The 18,066-nt window shown below is 50.6% G+C and overlaps 1 protein-coding gene across 3 annotated transcripts; it reads left to right on the forward strand.

Moving 5' to 3' along the window:
- Positions 1-977: 977 nt before the first annotated feature.
- On the forward strand, positions 978-17,916 carry CAMKK2 (calcium/calmodulin dependent protein kinase kinase 2). 3 transcript variants are annotated; one of them, XM_021532723.3, is made up of 18 exons: positions 978-1,158; positions 5,295-5,405; positions 5,828-6,293; positions 7,055-7,102; positions 7,482-7,535; positions 7,677-7,728; positions 7,818-7,951; positions 8,560-8,596; positions 9,348-9,369; positions 9,645-9,733; positions 9,969-10,168; positions 10,269-10,322; positions 10,778-10,851; positions 11,219-11,306; positions 11,553-11,648; positions 12,199-12,327; positions 14,198-14,298; positions 14,652-17,916. In XM_021532723.3, exons 3-18 carry the CDS (start codon positions 5,994-5,996, stop codon positions 14,722-14,724), a joined length of 1,551 nt encoding a protein of 516 aa, XP_021388398.1. In that variant the 5' UTR covers positions 978-1,158; positions 5,295-5,405; positions 5,828-5,993; the 3' UTR covers positions 14,725-17,916. The 3 variants fall into 3 exon arrangements, 2 of the variants coding, with proteins under 2 accessions (XP_021388398.1, XP_085448914.1); XR_014958610.1 differs by having other exon boundaries at positions 1,061-1,158; positions 12,180-12,327; positions 14,652-16,024; XM_085592788.1 differs by lacking the exon at positions 11,553-11,648.
- Positions 17,917-18,066: the final 150 nt, after the last annotated feature.

The following is an 18,066-nucleotide window of genomic DNA, read 5'->3' on the forward strand; positions in this document are numbered from 1 at the left end:
CTTGATTTTAAAAGGAGGTTTCCAACAGCAAAGGGGAACCCAGCTTTGTGGAACGCTGGTGAGGGCTCATTCCCTCTCTGCTGTGTTTTAACCAACATCGAGGAGTTTAATCCCTAACATGTTCGGAGCACCTACTGTGTTCCGGTAAGTGCATAAACCTGATTTTTAGAGTGGCTTTCAAGAGTCTGGTCAGAAAGACAGTGTTTATCGACAAATCTGGCATGGAGGAGCAAAGCTGGCTCTACTCTGGGGAGCTCTACAGTGTCAAAGTGGTGCCCACGAACGAGCCTTGAAGCAAAATGAGGAAGAGGGTTTGGTCAGCTGTGGCATTTGCATTGCTAAAGGCTGAAGCTGTTGCTTCATGAAAAGAAAACCGGGGGTGAGCTTGGTGCAGAAATGGTGCTGGATGGAAATAAAAACAAACCCCAAATACCGGACAAAGCAAGGGGTATGTTTGCCGAGGGCTGGTGTCAGCCGGGGTGTTAAAGGCCGTGCCCGTGAGCTCTGTCTCAACACTGCAGAGCTGCAACTTGAGCGGGAACTCTTTGGTAGTGGTCTGCGGCATTTCCAAACAACTGTTTTCCAAACCTCCCCTTTAGGTGATGATTTGGGCAATCGCTCCGTGCGGGGGAACTGGCGCAGGTCACCCGGTTTGCCGCCAGCCGACCTGGCGCTGGAAGCCCGGTGTTCGCACGGGGGCAGGGGGCGGCAGCGGCGCCGGGGGACGCCGGGTTCGCGTCCCTCCGAGGCGGACGCGGGGAGCCTCAGTGGGGTCGGCGGCAGCGGGACCGGCCGGGGCTCCGCGCTGCATCCCGCGGGGCGGTGACGCGGGGCCATGCGGCCCGGGGAGGAATAAAACACTGAGGGAAAAAATTGTAAATAAACAAAAGAACAAAACACACCGCAACAGCGGCTTACAGGGGGAGGGCGGGCAGGATGCGGCTGCCCGGGGGGAAACCTGCCCCTTCCCCGGGGCGGAGCGGGGCCTCCCTCTCTCCCTCCCTCCTTCCATCGCTCCCTCCCTCCTTCCCTCCCTCCTTCCCTCGCTGCCGCCGCCGGAGCGGAACCGAAAGCGAAGGCGGCGCCGGGCAGCGGCGCTCCGGCCCAGCGCGGCGGGGGCTGCGGGGGCTGCGGGGTCCCGGGGTCGCTCCCCGCCAGGTCGGTGCTGCGGGAACGGGCGGGGAGGCCGGGCGGGCCCGGCGGGGGATGCGCCCGCGGTGGCGGAGACAAAGCCGCGCCCGGAGGGAGCGGGCGGGCGGGGGCGGCCGAGCCGGGGATGGAGCCGGGGCTGGGGCTGCCCTGCGGGCGAACGGCATCGCCTCCGGACGGGGCTCTCTCGCGGGCGGCCTGTGCGGACACCCCCGCGTTTCCCCGTTCCCGTGGCCGCCCGGGCCCCGCGGACATCCCGCTGCCGCCGGCCCCCACACGTGCCCGGTGCCGGCGGGCGGCGGCACCGCGGGCGCGGCGATGGGACCGGGTGGGCGCACCGCGTGTCCCACAGACCCCCGGGGCTCCCGTCCGGGGGTTGAGGGCCGGGATCAGGGGTCCCGGGAAAGATAGGCCACGGGGTTGGGGAAAGGAGGGTTTTTTAAGGTCAAGGGACAAGTGAGAATGGGGATGGAGCTGGTGGAGGACTGTGTACAGGGGATGGGGCTCATCAGAAGCCACAGGTTGGGTTGCTGCGAGTGACAGCGCGGTTAGGAGGTGGGATGCAGCCCTGCAGCCACGTGCACGGCACAGAGCATCAGGAGCATGAAGGTACCAGTCGAGACCAAGAGCAAAGTGAGATGACCACGGGAAGATGCTGTGATGGAGCTGTGGGCTGACTGCAATGCTGCAGGGGCAGAAACCACCCCTGGGAACAGGACCAGGTTGTCCTCAGGGCCAGGGAGACAGGAGAGAGGATGGAGAGATGTGTGGCAGCTGTGGGCACCAGAGCTGCCTTCATGGCCCACACCCACAGAGACTGCCCCTCTCCTGGGAGAAGGAGCCCTGTCCTTGTCCTGGCTCTCCATGAGCACTTTCTCTAGGGAAAAACAGCCAACAAACCTCCAAAGCACATACCTGAGTGTGCTGTGAGGGGTGTCTGATGGACCAGCGCTGTTCCAGGGAGGTAATTTGGAGAAGCCTTGGAGCCTTTGCTTTCAACTCTGCCCTAATGTCTTCTAAGTGGTGTTCACAAAGTGGAGAGCTGCTCTGGTTTCCTCTCTTGTGGGCATTGTGGACTGGAGCTGATGTTTCCAGGAAAGCTGGGAGTTGCTTGGCAATGCTGGACAAGGTGATGGAGGTGTCCTGAGCTTATCCTGGCCCATGCTCAACATCATCTCTGAAGTTGATGCTCTTTTGGAATGCTCATTATATATTGCTTCAGTATCCTCAAAATTATAAAAAAAACCTTGCTAGAGATGTTTTTGTGACTCGTATTGAAACCTGCTGCTGGATGTTGTGACATTACAATGTTACCAGCCTGGCTTTGCATTTTTTCCCCCCAATTCTTTCCACTCTGTGTTGGCTGGGCCAGGCAGTGCAGGAGGCTCTTCCATTTGCCCTGGGAATGATGAAAAGCTTCTCTGCTTTGGCACAGGGACCTGTCCTAGACGGAGCCTAGATGAGTGCCTGTTTCTCATAAATTTGGGTGTCCTCTGACTTCTAGAGAAGCTGCTGAGAGATTTTTTTTCCCATTAAAACTCTGTTGGGGCATGCATATGGTCTTTGTATACTGCAGTGACTAATATATTTCTGGCAAGGTCTGTGCTCACCCGTAGGAAGGGAAACTGTGATCAATGCCCCCATTGCTGCAGATGACACCACTCTTGGCATGGGCACTTCCACCGCTGACCGTGACCGGGGAGAGCAAAATAGCCACTGGACTGTGCCCAGGGAGACCAATAACTGCCCCAGGCTGGCCCTGCTTGGCTTTTAACCAAACTCGAGCAGTAGCAGGGGAGGATCTGTGCAAGTAAAATCAGCCCTGGTTTTGGTGGTTTGAGCTCAGTTTTGTTATAAACAGCTGAAGTTGCGATTTGTGAGCTGACCCCCATGGAAGGATGGATGGAGGGGTCACTGCCGAGCTGCCACCAAGTCTCACTCCCTTGGGAAGGACTGATCTGTGTCTGGCCTTGCCACAGTGAGACAGGTGTGGGGCAGGCGAGTGTGCAACCCCTGCATCTGGGTAGAGAAACAGGGGAGGGAAGGGCAGGCAGATGCATCCTTACGCTCTGATTGAAATCCCTGCAGCCAGTGCTGGCTGCAAGGTGTCACCCTCTGCACTCCCTGGAATCGGTCAGCGTGTTCCCTGCGGAGGTGGCCGCATCCAGCAGGGCCCAGGCAGGGCCCACGCGCTCTCAGAGAGCTGGGGCGGACGAGGGGCTGTGAAAATCCCTCACCTCGAGGGGGCTGATTCCACTCCCACTCGCTTCCGCTCAAGCCACGTGGACGCTGAGCGAGAGGGAGAGCTGCTGCCAGGGTTTCACAGACCTCTTTTCATTTTAATATCCCTCTCCTTGCTGAATTAGATGCGAGACTGATTGCTTCGATAATCCTGCTGCAGCCGCTATGGGTTATATATGGATTGCAGCCAAAAGCTGTGCCGATAAATCATTCCTATACACCAGGCTGTTATATTTCCTGAGGATTTTGTGGGCATGTGCTGCTCCCTTTTACGTAAGGATCTGCTGGAGTTCATACTAGAATGTGCTGCTTTTCTGCAGGCAAGGGCCAGGATGGGTTGGTGAAGCCAAAGCCCCCAGGCTGTATTTTCTCTCTTTGGGATTACTGCCCTCATTTCAGCTATTTTACTTTTCTCTCTGGCTGGGAATACAACTGTTCTCCTCCTCCTACTCCTCGTGTGCTTATTAAGGATAACAGGACTGTGTTCAACAGTGTGACCGCACTTTTGGGTTTCACTCAGATGGGGTGTCATCTCAGCAATTTCTTAAAACCCCCATCCTCTGACCCTTTGCCCACACGCAGAGGGAAAACCCCTCTGATTTCTCACCTCAGATGATATTATGATGGGACTTAGATGACTTTTAGTTTATAGAGCCTGGGGAATCCTGCTTGAATTAATCAGACTTGATATGTTTATCCTGGTCAAGCCAATTAACTCCCGCCAGCCAGGATGCGCTCAGCTCTCAAGTGTGACTGAGGCTTCATAACTCAATTTTGCTCAAGCCTGGCGAAGTTTATCAGGAACCCTTGGAAATGGAGATGTAGGCAATGCTCTGGGGGCAGGATGGGATGCCCAGCCATGCTGTGGCACCACTGGGGACTGGTGCTGCTGCCAGTGATGTTCCTGGGGTGGTTTCAACCCAAGGCTGCCCCGATGAGCTGCCTTTTTTGGTGTGGCTGCAGAGCACGGTGAGGGTAGAGGGCACAGCATTCCGGATCGGCTCCGGCTTCAGGGCAGCTATTTATATGTGCCCACTGGAGGGGTGCCCAAAACAGGCCAGGCAAATGGCCTCAAGATGCATCCCTGTGAATTCAGGATGAATGGGGGGGGGCTGCCTGTTTGTTTTAATCCATCTGGGAGTGCATTAAAACACGCTGCTGTGGGCTGCCAGCAGCATTGCAGGGGGAATTTGACTTGGCTGGTGGCTCCTGGCTCTCTCATCCAGCAAAGCCCTGTCCAGGAGTGGATTCAGCCCCATGAAACTCGGCGTTTCTGGAATAGTTTGTCCTTGTTGCTGTTCATTGGCTTATTTATAGCCTCCCCATCCCTGTGCTTCTCCATGCCTCGGAGCAGAGAGCGGTGCCGCATTGGCTTCAGCTCCAGGCCGATCCCACTTGGGCACAAAAGCTCTGGTTTATAGATCAGTGTTGAAAACAGCAATTAGGCCATTGTGAAGCTTCGAGGATGGGGGAGACGATTTGATTTCTGTACTTGACCCATAATTTCTGCTGGGCTGATTCAGAGTGGTTGTGCTGCGGGTGCAGCATGGAAACTTCAATGGAGATGAGTGAAGCTAATTTTAACCGGCCGCCTCGTTGAGGTGTGGGAACCAGGCAGAAAAACGCCTCAAACCCTGTTCCTGCTTCTGGGCTGGTTGTTTCAGGATATTTTTTTTCACTTCCTTCTGTGGCAACTTGTTAACCTAGAAATTAAAAACAGCACCAGTGCTGGGGCAGGGAAGAGTGATGGTTTACAGCCAGCCAACCACTGAACAGCCTCAGGTGCTGTGGAATGCCTAGCATGTGTGAATTAACATAATTTTCTCCTATTTTTTAATTATCACATAATTATTTGATTTTTTAAAAAATTTTTTGTTGCTAACAGTTTTCTCATTTATCTCAAGGTTTGGGTACCTGAGTTTTGCACAAAAGGCCACAGGACAAGGAAGAGAAATCACTGGCAATGATGGGGACGAAGCAGTGAGCCAGGGGGCTGGTCCTGCACCCCATGCTTGGTAGGTTGGCCCCTGTGTCCTTGAACTGCATTGTTTGGGTGGACTTGGCAGAGATGTGCCCACTTTGAGCAGTAAAGCAGGGAACTCAGTGGTATTTATGCCGATATATCGCAATTCTTTATCCTGCCCCTTTAAAATAACCCCTTGTAGTATTTCCATAGTGGAGATGATAGAGTTGTTATTCCCTGGAGGTGTTTGAATAAAAAGGGTGGAAGAAGCAGTGGTGGCAGCCCTGGGGTTGAGGCTGGCTCTGTCCTGGGGTCTGTCCCATGGCAGAGTTGATTGTGCATCCTGATGCCATACTGCACTTCCTCCCTTGGCTTCACCATTCCTTATGGAATGAATAAATCAACCCGTAGCACAATGGCCAGCAGGAAATCCTGCTTTCCAGAGAGCCTGGCTGACCCACTCTGTGTTTTCAGGCACATCTCCACACCACAGCATGGCCAGGATGAAGCCGTTGGTCCCTCCACGCCGCCACGTGTCCCCAGCAGCCGGCTCACCCCACAGCCCCTCTGCTGCGCCGGAGGCTGCGGCCGCCGAGCCCCCACGGCACTGCGGGACCCCCCGGCGCTGAGCCCCACCAGCATGGCCTCGCTCATCGTGGTGACCGAGCACGACGCCGCGGGGAGCGCCAGCGAGGAGGAGATGGACGTGCCCGGCACTGAGGGCTTTGGGGACGGCCGGAAGCTGCACCTCTCCGGCCGCAAGCTGTCCCTGCAGGAGCGGCCGCAGCCTGCCCGCTCGCCCGGGCACGGCGACGGTGCCAACCAACGCTTCATCTACCCCTCCCTCCCCTACTCCCCCGTGACGTCCCCACACTCCTCCCCACGGCTGCCGCGGCGGCCGACGGTGGAGTCCAACCGTGTGTCCATCACAGGATTGCAGGTGAGGGGGATGAACGTTACAGGTGAGGGGAATTAATGTTACAGGTGAGGGGGATGAACACTGCTGCTGCAGTTCTCCTGCCCCCATCTGCCTGGATTTTTCCACCACGGCATTTCTTCTCGCTTGTTTTTTTTGGGATACGTCCCCACAGTGTGTCTGCAGGTATGTGGCAAGGGGCCCTGGGACATCCTGGGCCATGGGGAGAGCCCTCAAGGAGGTGAGACCCCCAACTCACTGGTTTTTGTGCCTTTGCTGATGCCATTAGCTCTCACGGCTGTGTTTGACGGAAGCCAGGAGTGTAGCACAAGGTTCTTTCTTTACTCCTGAAAAATAAAAACAACCAGAGAATTTCATTGAGATCTAAAGAGAAAACAGGCCTGCCTGCCCCCAGCCTGACAGAAAACAGGCAGCAAGTGGCTACTTTGCCCAGAAGAAATAAAATTACTCGGCACCAGGTTGCCAGCATTAAACCCCTCAGGGCTCTCCCTGTCTGCCACTCTCGTTCCACATGAGTGGACAGGACAGGATCGCCTGCCCAGCCGTTAACATTTGCAATTAGCCCTCTATAAACACACAAATGTGTGGCTTGGTGGGTGGTTTTGTGGCTCATGAATCAAAGGTGCCCAGCCCACGCAGGTGCTTGGGCAGAGCAGGATGAGGTGTGAGTTTGCAGAGAAAGTTTTGCAGGAGATTGAAAAGGAGAAGAATAAATGTGAGCAGTTTTGTGGCTCATGCCAACTCTCCCTGCTCTCTCCCCACAGGACTGTGTGCAGCTCAACCAGTACAAGCTGAAGGATGAGATTGGGAAGGTGAATATTGGGTTTGGGGTGGGATGAAGGGTTTTGGGTTGGGAGGGTGTGTGGAGCAAGTCCAGCCACTCACCGCAGCAGCTCTTTGTTACTTGCTGTTCTGTTCTGAGTGGTGCCAATTGAATTATATATTTTTAAAATTATTACTAATTTTCCCCCTTCCCCCCTTCCCCCTCCCTCCCACACAATGGGGCATTTGAAGCTTTTCTTTGCTGTCAGTGTGATGTCAGACTGTACACCCCCCTGCTCATCCCAGCATCGCCCACCAGCTCTGTGATCCCTGTGGGGTGGGTTTGAGGAGGAACCCAGAGCCTGGTTTGGTGATGTGGGTTTTCTGGATGGTCCCTAACTTGTACTCCATGGCTGTGCCCCTCTCCAGGGCTCCTATGGGGTGGTGAAGCTGGCCTACAACGAGGATGATAACACCTACTATGTGAGTAGCACACAGCCCCAGAACCTGCAGTGGAGCAGGTGGGAGGGGGATGGATCCCCTCTGCTGACTCCCTGCCCCATCCCATCAGCCACATTTTATCCTTGACTTGCCCCAAATTCCACGTTTGTTCCCCTCTTGCAGGCAATGAAGGTTCTCTCAAAAAAGAAGCTGATGAGACAGGCGGGCTTCCCCCGTAAGTAGCAGAAAGTCTTTTGGGTGGGGGATATTTTGGGAATCCTGGGGGATTGTTCCCACCTGGACATATCTTTGCCTTTCCCACAGGCCGCCCGCCGCCCCGCGGGGCCAAAGCTGCTTCCGAGGGCTGCCTGCAGCCCAGAGGGCCCATCGAACAGGTCTACCAGGAGATTGCCATCCTGAAGAAGCTGGACCACCCCAACGTGGTGAAGCTGGTGGAGGTAAGGGCTGGCCTTTCCAAAACTTATCCTTGAGTGTGATGGAGCCTGAATGCTGCAGGGATGGGCTTGGGTGAAGGGGAGTGACCCAAGAAGGGAGAACGGGCAGGTCCTGCCTTTGGGAGAATTTTGTGTTTTCCTTAGTTTAGAAGGTTTTTTTATTCTCACCTCCCAAAAGATTTTTTTCTTCCCTGCTCAGAAAGGAAAATGCAGAAAAATGTTTCTTCAGTGGAGGAAACAAGTGCTGAGACAGGTTTTGGGGAAGAACTGGTGTTTCTGTGAGTTCAACAGTGTAGCTGCCTTGCCCTCCACCCACCGCCTCTATGAAACAGTCCAAAAATCAAGAATTAAGGATGTGCAGGCTGGAGTTTATTTGGCTCATGAGTCAGATGATGCTTCCTGTGTGTTTTAAATATTTGCTTCCTTGAAGTACAGCTACATCTCTGTCCTCTTTTTTTCCCTACTCTAGTGGGTAGAAGCTCAGAGATGAGCAGACCATGCTGATGGTGCAGATGGTGCAGAACTGAGATGGCTGCTAAACAAAATATCACAGTGCTTAATTTGCAAGGCTTTCTTGGCACTGTTTAATTGCTTTTTGCTTGTTTTGGCAGGTCCTGGATGACCCCAGTGAGGATCACCTGTACATGGGTAACTGCCCACTGCCCTGGGGTGTCAGAGGGATGGGGAAAAAGGTTCCCACTGTGTTTTGGAGCAGCTCTGTGCACAGGGCTGGGTCTCTCCTCCACCGTGGGTATAGCCTGATGTGCTAGAGGAGCAAATGAGATGCAGTCTGGGTTGTGAACAGAGATAGGAGTGCTTTATAGCACTCTATTGGCGTTAATTTGACACCAGGGCATGCTTTGCCATGAGAGGCACCAGCATTGATGTTCTCAGCTTTGAAGCTGGAATGATAGAAAGCAGTTTTATTTCTCTGGCTTTGGGAAAAAGGCACAAGTTAAGAGCCACATCCCAACCTGTCTGGCAGACTGCAGTTGTTGGTAATACACAACTTTTGAAGAAGGTTTTTTTCTATCATTTATGTTCAGCTTGTACTAGTGGAGAGCATGTGATGCCTTCATGGCCAAGTACTGAGGTTTGCTCAGGGTGTGGGCTCAGCCTTTTTGGTGGCAAACAAAACTAAGGGGTTTTTTGTGCCATGGAGGACACTTCATGTTGCTAAAGCTGCAACGCTGAGAAGATAGTTGGCAGCATCCTCTTAACTGAAAATGGGAGCAACCCAAATGCCACGTGCCTTGCATAAGACAGCATCTCTTTTTAAAAAATAACATATTATTTTTAGAATTTTTGTCATTAAAATAATTGCTTTTGTGTTGAGGCTATGCTCGCAGGAGCCATACCCTGTAAGCAATGTGTAATCACCTTCTCTTTTGTGTTGCAGTGTTTGAGCTGGTGAAGCAGGGGTGAGTACTGAATTCCAGATTTAATCCTGCTAACAATTGAATAAGAGATGGGTTTGTGGGTGGCCACCCAATGTGGGAATGGGTTGCAGAGGTGATGAGGAATTTCATGGTTGGGGTTTGAGGTTTGAGTAGCATTTCCCTGGCCTGGTTACAGTTGAGTACACCCTGTGTACTTTGTGCCTGTGTTTGGGGTTGTGTGTTCTTGACAAAGCCTTCGGTCCCTGTTTCAGCACATCCAGGTGGGGAATGAACTCTGTTCTCTGTTGCCTTCACAGCCCTGTGATGGAAATCCCAACCTTGAAACCTCTCAGTGAGGACCAGGCTCGGTTCTACTTCCAGGATCTGATCAAGGGCATTGAATACTGTAAGTGTCTCTGAAAAAGGATGGGCTTCCTTCTTTTTGGTTTTTTTTTTCCCTAAGCACCTGCAGCTGGCCTTTCTGCTTATGTACGGTGCCATTTCTGGTGGCTCATGCTGCACAGGGGCTTTTAAAATGGGCTGGTTGTGGTGTTAGCAGAAAGAGCCACATGGAGCCCTGGTGGCTCCTTTGCTGCAAACCAGTGCTGCTGCTGCACCACTCATTGTCCCTCTGGCTGCAGTGCACTATCAGAAGATAATCCATCGGGATATTAAACCTTCCAACCTCCTCGTGGGGGAAGATGGGCACGTCAAGATCGCCGACTTCGGAGTGAGCAACGAGTTCAAGGGAGCTGATGCCCTCTTAACCAACACAGTGGGCACTCCTGCCTTCATGGCCCCAGAGACCCTCTCAGAAACCAGGAAAATCTTCTCTGGAAAGGTATTTAATAGCAATTTGAATGGTTTGTTTGTGCAAGGACTAACCTTGGCACAAACAGAAATCTTGTTGTAGATTTAACTGCGCTTTCTTCACTCTGCAGGCTTTGGATGTCTGGGCCATGGGGATCACACTGTACTGCTTCGTGTTTGGGCAGGTAATGAGATTAATTTTTCAGTGCTGTTGGTGTCTGGGGGGTTTGTTTGTGCCTCCCATGTTCCAGGTAAGCAGTGGGACTGGCACCTTGTGTCCCTGTTGAGTTGAGTGGAGATGAGGATTTGTGGATGGAAATGGGAAACCTTTGCCTGTCCCTGGGATGGGTGCAACCGAAAGGGCTGGGCTTCTCTTCTTCCCCAGTGGAAAAAAATTTGGTTTTGGATAGATTTTTTAGGAAAGGAGTTCTTTTAGTAATTGGTAATTTTTTGTTAAATGTTTTTTTCATTGAGTTTAAAAGTAGACATTGATATAATAGGAAATCTTCTGGAATTTCCCTGTAACTGGATCTTTGCTCTCTTTCATACCCTATGAGACCCTGATGCTCCTCTGGCTGCCTCACTGCTGCCTCTTAACAAAAATTATTGCTTTTCTCATTGCTCTTTTTCTTTGTGGTAGTGCCCTTTTATGGATGAAAGGATCTTGAGTTTACACAATAAAATCAAGACCCAAACGTTGGAGTTCCCAGACCAGTAAGTACTCAAAACCAAAAACAACCCATCAATCCCTATTTTACAGCTCATTTGAGTTGTTTCTCAAGCACTGCCTGGGTAGGGCTGGTCCTGCTCTTCTGTGGTTTTGCAAAATTCAGGCTTTGAGTTGGTCTCTCCCTGCCCTGTAAATGTGGGCTCACACTTCACATTGCCTCAGAAGGGAATATTTTGCTTTTTCTGGGAGTTTGGAGAGGAGGAGGTGTACAAGAACCCAGAGCTGCCTCCCTGTTGGGGCTGGAGTCCAGCCCCTCTGCCCAGAAGGCTCATAGTAGCTGGCACTGAGGTGAAGAACAGAGGCAGCACCCATCTCTTTCTCCATCTCATTTCTCCCTTTTTCTTTCCACAGGCCAGAAATTACAGACTTCTTGAAGGATTTGATTACACGGATGTTGGATAAAAATCCTGAATCTAGGATTTCGGTCCCAGAAATCAAGGTACTGACTCATTTTCCTGGTGCTGGCTGTGGCTTCACTTCTGTTGGGTTCTCCTTGCTCGGCTTTTTTTGGGAGTCAGTTTGATCGCGCCAGGCTAGGTCCTCCCCCTGTGCCCAGGGTCCCTGGGTAGGTAAGTCCCAGCTCCTTCCCCTGCTCCGGGACCTGCTCAGCTTTGGGACCTTTGGTGCCTATAGAAGTCGCAGGCAAAAGGAAATCCCCTGAGTACAGTATTTCCTCTGCTACCAGGAAAGTACTGTGCAACAGCCTTTCGCAGGAGATTTCTGGTCCTTCGCCCCTGCGGGAGCCTGGAAGGGGCGAGAAGCTGAGAGAATGGAGAGCAAGGTAGGGGGAAGGGATTGCGGGGGAATTGCGGAACCTTTTGTGCTCCTGCAGCCGACCAAGTCACCAGGTGTGTGTGGGCAAGGAGAAACAGGGGTTCTGCCTTCAGTCATGGATTAAACCAGGTCCAGGACGAGGGCTCAGTGGGTCTCCCCATCACTGCTGCTCATATGTGTCGACTGGAATAAATCTCTCCTGCCTCCTGGTGCTGTCTCATCCATAAGATGAGAGAGAAGATAAGGTCTCCTTCCCTAAAGCTCAGAGATGCCCAGTGCTGTAGGTCACCATGGTTATGGCTTGGTTGTGTAGCTGGGGCCAGCGCTGGCTCTGGATGAGCCACACCACGACATTTTCTGCTCCAGGCTGTGCAGTGCCTGCTGGCACCCAGGTGAGCTGGCTCACCAGTGACATGGCACAGCCCTGCCCTGCTCCCTGGCATTTCAGGAGCACGTAGGGGCCATAGCTTGGACAAGGAGATGCGTTTGCCAGGCTTGTGTTGTTTGAGTTATGAAAAAGAGGAATCGTTCCTGACAGGCTGTGTTATTAATTGAAGTTGCACCCTTGGGTCACCAAGAATGGAGCGGAGCTGCTGCCTACGGAGGATGAGAACTGCACCCTCGTCGAGGTGACAGAGGAGGAAGTGGAGAATTCAGTCAAGCACATCCCCAGCCTGGCCACAGTGGTGAGTACAAAGGAGTTGATGGCCTGTGGATGCATGGTGGGGTCCACGCTGCCTGCTGGGGTGGCCCTGAGCAGCTGGAGTTCACTGCTGAAGGGCAAAAGCATTGGGCAGGATTAGAGCAAAGACCTTCCCTCTCTTGGAAACAAGTGCTGCAAGACACTTGGGTGTCTCAGAGTCTCAGCAGCTCACTGGACATGGTCGTACTCTGCAGTGCAGGGGAATATTTTAGAGCAGTTTCAAAGGTAAATGTCATTGGGTTGATGGTCTTCACACTTGGGTTGGCTGCTTAAGTATCACTGTATTTGCTCAAGGCAAAAGAGCATCTGGTCCAGAACCTGCCCGTGGTCAGAAGCAGGTATTTTGGCCAGGCACAAGGAGTCCTGCCCTGTCCAGCCGGAGGGGCTGTGGGAGGTTCCCGGGATGGAGATTTTATCTGGGCCACGACGTGCATCAGCCCCCGCCTGGAGCTATTCTTGGTGACTTCATCTCATCTCTTTTCAAGCTCATATTTTTATTCTCTGCAATACACTGTGGTGGTGAGAACCACATTGTAACCCTGTCCTGTGTAGAAAGTGAAATCCTTTGTGGTTTTGAGTTAATGATTTCTTTGGGTGCCACCAGCCCTTGTGTTAGGAGAAGCAGCGAGCGACCATTCACAGTTCCCTGGCCTGGCGTTATCTGCCTGTAGGCACCCAGGCTGTGATTTATTTGAAGAACAGGTTTCTCTTTGAAGCCACTTTTCCATCTCATAGCTGTGCCCACATCTGGCCTAATTTCTGGAGCTCTTTCCCTTTTGGATGCCCTGCAGAAACCTCACTGACTACAAATGTGTGAACATGCAAATGCACCTTGTGCTGCTCAGGCTGAAAAAGCAAATGTTGCTCTAAAAGCATCACCATTGATGAAGGGTTTACCCCCTTTTTCCTGTTCAGAGGGGACTTCATCAGCGCTCTCAGCTCTGTTGAAATCCAGGTGTGTTCAGTACAGTTCAAGGCAAGTCAGATTTTACTGCACCTCTTTGACTGTTAGATAACATACTGCCTCCAGGCAAATGTGGTATTTTCACATTTGCATTTGATCTTCAAAATTACCCTCTGGTGCCTGATCTTTGTGCAGCCAAGTGCAGGCATTGACACTCCAGTATGAGATTCACTCACGTGGCTTTGACTCTTAAAACACTCTCGCCTTCAGACACAAAATGGCTCTTTGTGTGCCCTGGTGAGCAGATACATGAGGCACAGAGGGGTGAGAAGCAACATCAAATGGAGTCAGGGGCTCTCAGGGATGTCCCTGCTGAGGCAGGCTCCAGTGCTGCTCACCTTGATGTCTGCTCCCACCAGCAAAACAAGCTGGGGGATGCCAGAGAAGAATCCTGACACATCTCTGTTCCCACCAGTCTCTGATTGGTGACTTTGTGTTTTACAGCCAAAGCTGGACAAAAGGCCAGCTTTCAGTTGGGTTTCAGATGAACATTAAGGTAAAATGGTGCCAGTTCCTTCCCCTCTCCCTTTTCAGTGAATTATTTTGCCAGGTAATCATGGAGGACTAGGAATTTGCAGGTACTGGATGCAGTAATCAGTAAAACCTACTTCTGGAGAGGAAAGAAACCTCCCAGACTTGGCTTTGTGTTCCTTTCCAGCCTCTTACACCTAGTGTGGCTGTCACCTGCAAGGGATTCAGATGAGGACACAGCTCCTGTATTAAGCAGCTGGAGACTTGCAAAGATGCTTCCTTCTGATGTCTATTAATAGAGAACTTCGACCTGTTTTCATTAGTTTTTTTTTTAATTACTTGGGCATGCAAGTTGGATGTTCCTATTGCTCTTGAATGAAGGAAAAGCACCCCAATGAACTGCATTCTGGTTTTGCAGATCTTGGTTAAAACGATGATCCGGAAGCGATCCTTTGGGAATCCGTTTGAGGGGAGCAAGAGGGAGGAGCGGTCATTGTCTTCCTCTGGGAACCTGCTGCCGTAAGTGTCATTACCTCAGCTTGGACCCAAAAGACATTTGCAGCTTTTTCTGATGCTCTGGAGGAGAAATTAAATAGTTTGGTTGTGAAACTTTCATGGGGTCCATGACTACAACATTCACACCCCACCTGTCTGATCTGTAACTGTTTTATGGGATGTTCGTGACATGGAATATCCTGCTGTTCTGATGAGATGAAAAATATCTTTTTATGGCACTTCCAGCCTGTTACATGGTGAGAGATGATGCATGCTCAACATCCCAAAGATCCCATGCCAGGGAAGGGTTAAAAACTGGTGTCTTCTTTCCCTTTTTCTGAGTCACTCAGCAGCTGTTTTATTTCCTTTGAAAACAGGAAACAAGGCAGTGAAGATAACCTGAAATGCAATGACTTGCCCAATGTGGGAGAGGAGGAACTTCTTTCTTGAACCTGGACTTTATGGTTCTGTTGAGCAGCTCAATCCAGGGCACGTCACCAAGCGTGCGCTGGGGACGAGGTGACCAGAGCCCAGAGCAAACACAGCATGACATGGCGCTATCTCAGTACAATGCTGGATGTAGAGCTCACATAGCAGCATGTTATCACACCTTATCCGACATCTGATTATTTGCCATAAACATGGAGCATCTCTGACCACTTGGACTGCTGACTTCTGGTGGGAGAGGCGCTGGCTGACAGCAGAAAGGTGAGCGGTGGTGGTGAGCAGCAACAGGGCTTTGCAAAACAAAACCCAGAGCAGCCAAAGGAAAATGTATTTGGAACTGTTTTTAGCTGGTTTTAATGCCAAATAATTTGCAGTGACTGACGCCAGCGTCCCAGGGGCATGATGCCCATGACGTGGCTGTGGGCACGTGCAGAAGGGTGAAGCTTTTGCCAAGTGGCATGCGCAGCAGTAAAACCAACCACACGTGTGCACTTTGAGAGTTCACGACCTACCAGGAATGTTGTTGCATCTATTTCTTGTCGTTCTGGTTTGTTTTTAATTGACACCTTTTTAACTGCATGGGAACAAAGCAAAAACCCACCTGTTCAGCTTTTCAAAGAATGCCTACCTTTGTGAGCCAAGTTGTATGAAACAGCATCTTCAGGACGTTCAAAAAGTGAGGTTAATTACCTCCTCAGGTAATTAACACCTTTCCAGAGGCCTTGGTGTGACCAGGACTTGGTAAGTTAGGTATTCAGTGTATGAAAGGAAAAGGTATTTAAGGGCTTAAGTTCAGTTTGAACTATTTTTGCTGCAGACATATGAGTGAGAGGTGGTGTTTAGAATGTTTAAACAACAGAAGAAGCACTAAAAGTTTGTCTCTAAATATTTTACTTGATCTAGGTAGATATACTATAAAATATAAAATTCAGGGTAAAATCCTTCACTTCCATGTACATTACATGGTTTACTACAATTAAAAATAATACAACTTATGCTGGTTTTTAAGTATAGACTTAGGGCTTGCTTAGAATTTAAGATCTTAATGATTAGCTAGTAATTTTCAAAGAAACAATTGTTTTCCAAACTCTTAATCTGGGTTCTGGGGCCAATGCTATGTATTTTTTGCAAGTTTGTTACCAGTAATTTGTGAATGCCTGTGGATCAGAGGCTTGTTAGTAAATTAAGTGTATATGTAGTTAATGGATTTTTTCTTATGAAGAGCTCTTTCACCTTCAGTCAGATTACTCTGATTATTTGTGGTGCTTGTACAAAATAATAATCTGCCATGTGGTGGAAGAGACTCTGGTGTCCAGACTCACTTTCCCAAGTTCTCTGTGCTCGGACAAAGCTGGAGAATGAGGAGCCAGGTTTGCCTGAGGAAAGGGGTCATGGTAAGTACAGTTGTTCTGTGGCTGGAGCATGGGACAAGGGGGAAAAAGGTTTAATTTCTTTCCTTTCTCAGTCTGATGTCGTTGTGTGACCTTGAATGGGGCATTTGAGGTACCTGACAGAGAAGGAGGATTTGAGTCTCCCAAGCTTGTGAGGGACTTATAAGGTGTAATTCTTTGCCCTCAGGAAGAAGGCACTAGGAGACTGCCAAGTGTCTTGATTAATGGTAAGGTCTCTGCCTGTTAACCCTGGCCATGGATGCCCTGCCTTTAGGAAGTGACTGTTCCCTTGTCTTCCTTTATTTTATCCTGGACAGCACAAGCAGCAGTGTGCCAAGGTCCTTGGCCCCACTGCAGTCAGATCTGGCCTGGTAATTCCCAGTAAAGACTGGCTTTTCTTATAGCCAGGACAGCATTAGCAAGGGTGCAGATGCTTACCCAAACTGTCCCTTACATCTTTTGATCACTTGATGTTCCCCCTAAACTGCAATTTATTATGGAAGCATTGTGCTGCTGGCCTCTCTCCAAAGCCAGTGAGGACAGTTGGTGGTTTAGGAGCAATACTATGGAGTTTGGAGCCATAAGACATGCACTGTTTTCCTCCCATTTTAGTCCGAGGCTATGCCAAAGCCCTGCAGCTTCAGCTATGGGAAAACCAAACAGGTAACTTGGGGGCCAGCACTACTGCAGCTGCCTGCTCCCCCTACACAGGACTTTTCATTGTGGAAATGTGTGTGAGTGGGCAGCCTGGTTCTCTAACCCTGCAAATGGACTTGATCTGCCAAAAAAAAAAAGTAAAAAGCTAGGGGATCCAATTCTTTGTAGGTAGTGCATAGTAGTGTGTGTGGTGTGTTTGCTAGAGGTATGTTGTAGAGATTTCTGTGCTGCCCATCCCTGGTTGTGATTTGTCAGGTAAGACAGTTTACATTGACCCAACAGGTCTGCCAGGTGTAATGCAGCTTCTCAACAGCTGTACCAGCTCCCCGATGCCCAGCCAGTCTCTGGGCCTCAGATACTCCCACTGATCAGTGTCTGACTGCCTGCACGGGCTTCGTTCTAAAGGATGCTAAATTCACTTCCCCAAGGTGCTCTCCAAACTGAGTGTCCCTCAGTGCAGGCTCTGGTGGGGCTGCAGCCGAATGCACATTTCGGAAAGAAACGCAATGTGGATTTTTCTGACTGGTCGGCTCTGCTGAAAGCATAAAGCATGGCCGTGTGAGGGAGATCTCTCTAAATGCATGACCTGTTAGAGAAGCTGTACTGTGTACATAAACCTGCTCTGTTCCCCAGCTGCTGTTCCTTAGTAGTAATGCTGGCTTTCTCCTTATAGTGAAGTGAACATTTTGCTTGTGCCTTGGAACTGGGCTATAGCTTGATTTCCCCAACTCCCCTTCCTTCCAAGCAAGCCCAGTGCTGACTGTGGGCTTATTGCTGGGTACTAAGCCTTTTTGGCTCTGAAAGCACACAGGAAAGTGCTAAGGGGAAACCAGGCCTCTTATCTGAGTAGTTTTCCATGGTGGTCCCCTCTTACCTATCAGGCAATTGATCTGTTTCTTTTCTAAGGTCCTGAACTATTCCTGTTTTTTATACTGTTTGTTTAATGACTAAGGCTTGTGTTTCACTCCTACTCCTTTATTATGCATTTATCTTTATCAGGTGTATCAAGTTTAAATACTGTGTATTTACCACTTTTAAATTATATTACCTAAGAAGAAAGAATAAACCAACAACTAAGTGTTTTTCCACACAGGTATTCGAGCTTCACTGTACAAGTTGAAATAAATGATATGCAACCAAACCCAGAGTTAGTGGATCAAGTGGAACCATTATTTCGTTTGAGTGGTCTTTATCAAGCTGTGAGAGTTTGGTTGTTGGAAGAGGAATCTGAAAGCAGTCTGCTCTGTTAGTGAAGTCTGGTGCTCTACCATTACTGGGGACCTTGGGCTAGGATGGG

This window comes from Lonchura striata, chromosome 15 (genome assembly GCF_050655825.1).
Source record: "Lonchura striata isolate lonStrDom1 chromosome 15, ASM5065582v1, whole genome shotgun sequence".
Lineage (NCBI taxonomy): Eukaryota > Metazoa > Chordata > Aves > Passeriformes > Estrildidae > Lonchura > Lonchura striata.

Bases quoted from the DNA above. Each gene is read 5' to 3' on its own strand.
- CAMKK2 (XM_021532723.3), top strand. From the start codon at position 5,994: ATGGCCTCGCTCATCGTGGTGACCGAGCACGACGCCGCGGGGAGCGCC. The intron at 8,597-9,347 runs GTAACTGCCCAC...TTTGTGTTGCAG, and splicing joins TGAGGATCACCTGTACATGG to TGTTTGAGCTGGTGAAGCAG. The intron at 11,649-12,198 runs GTAGGGGGAAGG...TATTAATTGAAG, and splicing joins CTGAGAGAATGGAGAGCAAG to TTGCACCCTTGGGTCACCAA.